The 4,124-nt window shown below is 43.8% G+C and overlaps 1 protein-coding gene across 1 annotated transcript in view; it reads right to left on the bottom strand.

Moving 5' to 3' along the window:
* LOC112072966 (potassium channel subfamily K member 13-like) overlaps positions 1–2,060 on the bottom strand; it is a 10,969-nt gene extending 8,909 nt beyond the window's left edge. The window contains exon 1 of the mRNA XM_024140335.2: positions 1,718–2,060. Coding sequence (XP_023996103.1) covers positions 1,718–2,048 — 331 coding nt within the window. The 5' untranslated portion in view covers positions 2,049–2,060. The remainder of the gene's footprint in view (positions 1–1,717) is intronic.
* Positions 2,061–4,124: the final 2,064 nt, after the last annotated feature.

Here is a 4,124-nt window from a genome sequence, read left to right as displayed (position 1 = left end):
TACCCTTAGCCTATACCCTATAGCCTTTTACCTATATAGCCTTTACCATATAGCCTTTACCATATAGCCTTTACCTATAGCCTTTACCCTATAGCCTTTACCATATAGCCTTTACCATATAGCCTTTTACCCTATAGCCTATACCCTATAGCCTATACCATATAGCCTTTACCATATAGCCTTTACCCTATAGCCTTTACCCTATAGCCTTTACCCTATAGCCTTTACCCTATAGCCTTTACCCTATAGCCTTTACCCTATAGCCTTTACCATATAGCCTTTACCCTAAGCCTTTCCCATATAGCCTTTACCTATAGCCTTTCCCATATAGCCTTTACCCTACAGCCTTACCATATTGCCTTTACCCAGTACCATTTCAAATAGCCCATGGTCCCTGACAAATCAATTCAAACCAGGAACATAATAAAAACATTCATATACAGTTGATATTATTTTGTTGTTTTGGTCGGGTCTCTGAAAACAAAATATAGTTTTTTGCAGCAATAGAAAATGTTTGTTATTGACTTATCTAATTAATAAGATATGACAAGATCCCACAAAACAGTATGCATTGTCCTTCAGCTGTGACCATGGGGATAGAGTTCCTCCAGCCTTGACCATGGGGATAGAGTTCCTCCAGCCTTGACATGGGATAGAGTTCCTCCATCCTTGACCATGGGATAGAGTTCCTCCAGCCTTGACCATGGGATAGAGCTCCTCCAGCCTTGACCATGGGATAGAGTTCCTCCATCCTGACCATGGATGAGTGAATCCTTCCATTCCTTGACCATGGGGATTAGAGTTCTCCAGCCTTGACCATGGAAGAGGTTCCTCCAGCTCGTGACCATGGGGATAGAGTCCTCCAGCCTTGACCATGGGGATAGAGTTCCTCCAGCCTTGACCATGGGGATAGAGTTCCTCCAGCCTTGACCATGGGGATAGAGTTCCATAAAATTGAGAAGCTTGTCATTTTCACTAAACCTTAGTGTTCAGAAAAGAGCGGTATGTTTTATCCCATACTGTGCAAATCACCTTAGTGCATCAACACAATTTCAAACCTCTGGCTGTATCATCTGCCTCCCCTGGGTTGTATCTCTGTGATGCATACACTCTGTCAAGAAAATATGGACGCCAGGAGGGAGGCAATGTCCTTAATTAACTGTAGTTGATTTGTAATGGTTGACAGCCTACTGGAAACAACAACAGTAAAAACAAGAAAAATAAATATCTACAATGAAAATAAATAACCTGAATAATTAATAGCCAGTTTTGGCAAAACTGAAGTCACTTTTCATTAGTTATTTGATGTTCAAATTCATCCACCTTGATTAGACTATACTCTATAGCCTATTATATCGCAAGCCTGCCTACTCATTTCTTTTTGCATACATTCAGTATTAAGATCTCACTCTCTCATTGTTAAAGATCAAAGGGTTATTTGGTTCATCAGTTTGTCAAGATGTCACAGTCTTCATATAATTTGAAGTGCAATTAATTTCCTGAATTATAACAAAACGGACGCATTTTTTAAAAGCTATGCAAAAAAMATATATAAAATGTTATTGTCATCTTATCCCTGCGTTATTGTGCGTAAACGTGAAACAGGTCTATGGCACCAATTCTAAATTGTTCAAATGGTGCATTTAGATTAAAAGTGATACATTTCGCAGTACACCACAATCTTTTCTGAACCTTCTGTCTTTGTTTCTGAGCTTACCTATGGTCGACACAACGGTCCCCACGAAGTAAAAAGCGCCGGTAAAATCCCAGCGAGGTCTGAGTGTATCCACGCGGATACCGGCGACGTTCGCCTCCTCGTAGAGCCGGAGAAAGGTCTCCAAATCGGTCCGGGTGAGGTTGTGCTTATGGGTGAAGTTCTCGAAGCGCTGCGCCCACCGCTCTATGGCCTGCCGCTCCTTCGGTTGTTCCAACGCGGAGAACACCGCCGCGCCGCACAGCAGATACAGCATGATCAGCACCGCCAGCATCAGGAACCGCGCGTTATCATCGTTCATCGCGSCGAAGCAGCAGCCTCTCCGGCAAGCCATTACGGCGGCAGAGAGGACACGGAGGACCCGGGGAGAAGGATCCTCTGCGTCCTCTCAGATAAAAGCTAACATGAAAGCCTTCCAGATAAGTCAGTATGTATAGTTCGATATTTAGACACAAGTGCCATAACTGCTGGGAATGTTTAATTGACAAAGATACCAGGTTACCTCGGCTCACACCCTACCATCCACATGTTTTATGAACACATCTTAAAATAAATAAATCAATTAAAGTTGCTTGTGCGTCATAGATTTCCTTAGAAGTGCCGATAACTCTAGTGGGAACTGTAGTTGATTGATTCTCGCATGCGTAATGCAAAACAATTCCCGAAAAATATCCCTAAACTGACTGGAACAGCCTTCATCATGTATGTCCTGATTATCCTCGAGGCAGTTGCAGGGGAAGGGTGAGCTCAGCTTCGCAGTGCACTCCACTCCCTCCCCGAACAGGCTCAGTGAGAGCTGGACAGGCTCACAGTAGCGATTACAAAACCCAACCAATTCGGCGAGCGATGGGACTAATACAAGTAGCGGTTATGTTGAGGCGTTGTCCCCAGTTTACTTCTCAATAAGATACCAGTCATGAAACCAATGAAAAAGTTATCAAATTATATTAATGGAACAGTTCAATGCCACACCACACACACAACACACGACACACACACAACCACACCCACACACACACACAACACACACACACACACACACACACACACACACACACACACACACCACACACACACACACACACACACACACACACACACACACACACACACACACACACACACACACACACACACACACACACACACACACACACACACACACACCACACACAGACACACAGACACACAGACACACACAGACAGACAGACAGAGGCACACACACAAACATGCAGACTATTACACATGGCAGTCACAGACCTCTCCTCACACCATGCAGGACTGGTACACATGGCAGCTCACAGACCTCACCTCACACCATGCAGGACTGGTACACATGGCAGCTCACAGACCTCACCTCACTACCAGGAAACAGGGAGAAGGAAGGCTACCAGGATGGTGCTAACTTCTTAAACAGGCATAGTCTGTTTAAGAAGGTCTGATTGGCTGCTGTAACACTGATAATGATGGGCCTAGCAGCTTCCTGAGCCAGGTACTTTTACTATGCAATATTGAGTATTGTCAGCTGAGTATTGTTTGTAAGTTTTTGCTTCAGCCATAATGAAAACACAAAACATTTTTGGAGCAATGGGGATCCCATGGAAATAAAAGGTAGCTGCTACCACAGTTGCTAAGCAGCAGTTCATTAAAATTYGAACATACAAAAAAATCCCAGGCTACAAACACCACAGAAAACCTGCTGCAGTCATTATCAAGATGGRGCTGACGGAGAAGGGAGACCTCTTTACTTTACTGACTTTATTGTCCCCGTGTGGAAATGTTGATGCAGTATTATGTACACGTTTAAAGTGGCATTTAGAAACAGTAGACAACAACACAAAATTCATAACAGTTCCACAGAGAWGAAAGAAGACCAGCCTCCTAAACACCTCGAGCTGTTTAGGAGGGATATCACACCTGGCATAAAGTCCATTTSGACTTTAACTCCGACTCAGCCGTATCCCTTGTTCGTACCGGACCACATTCCTTTTTTTCATGGCGTACCAAAACCCAAAACCCTAAATGTGGTCTAGTAGATGGTGATGTAGATGTTGGGGTTAGAACTAAGTTGCCAGTAGAGGGAGTCCACATGATTTTGGGGAATGAATTGGAAGGTAGTAAGGTGTGGGGAGATGGAAAACTAAACATATGGTTACCTGGAATATCTGCACTGATCCTATCCAGACTCCAATGACAAAATGACAAAAGTTTCACCAGGAGACTGTTCTGGAGTCTGACCCACACTCTAAAATCACAAACACAACTTGATCMATTTCCCATTCACTGATTGGAGGGAAAACTGTTGGAATGTTAATTTAATTTAAAAGAGGAACCATTTGGAGTCAGATCACGGTAGATGAGCCGGCATCCTGGAATCGACTGGCACTCCCCTCCGTTCCTCCGACTGGC

The sequence above is a fragment of the Salvelinus sp. IW2-2015 genome, unplaced genomic scaffold (assembly GCF_002910315.2).
Source record: "Salvelinus sp. IW2-2015 unplaced genomic scaffold, ASM291031v2 Un_scaffold2108, whole genome shotgun sequence".
Taxonomy (NCBI): domain Eukaryota; kingdom Metazoa; phylum Chordata; class Actinopteri; order Salmoniformes; family Salmonidae; genus Salvelinus; species Salvelinus sp. IW2-2015.
Note: the sequence above shows the minus strand (reverse complement) of the source record. Positions and strands in the feature narration are given on the sequence as shown.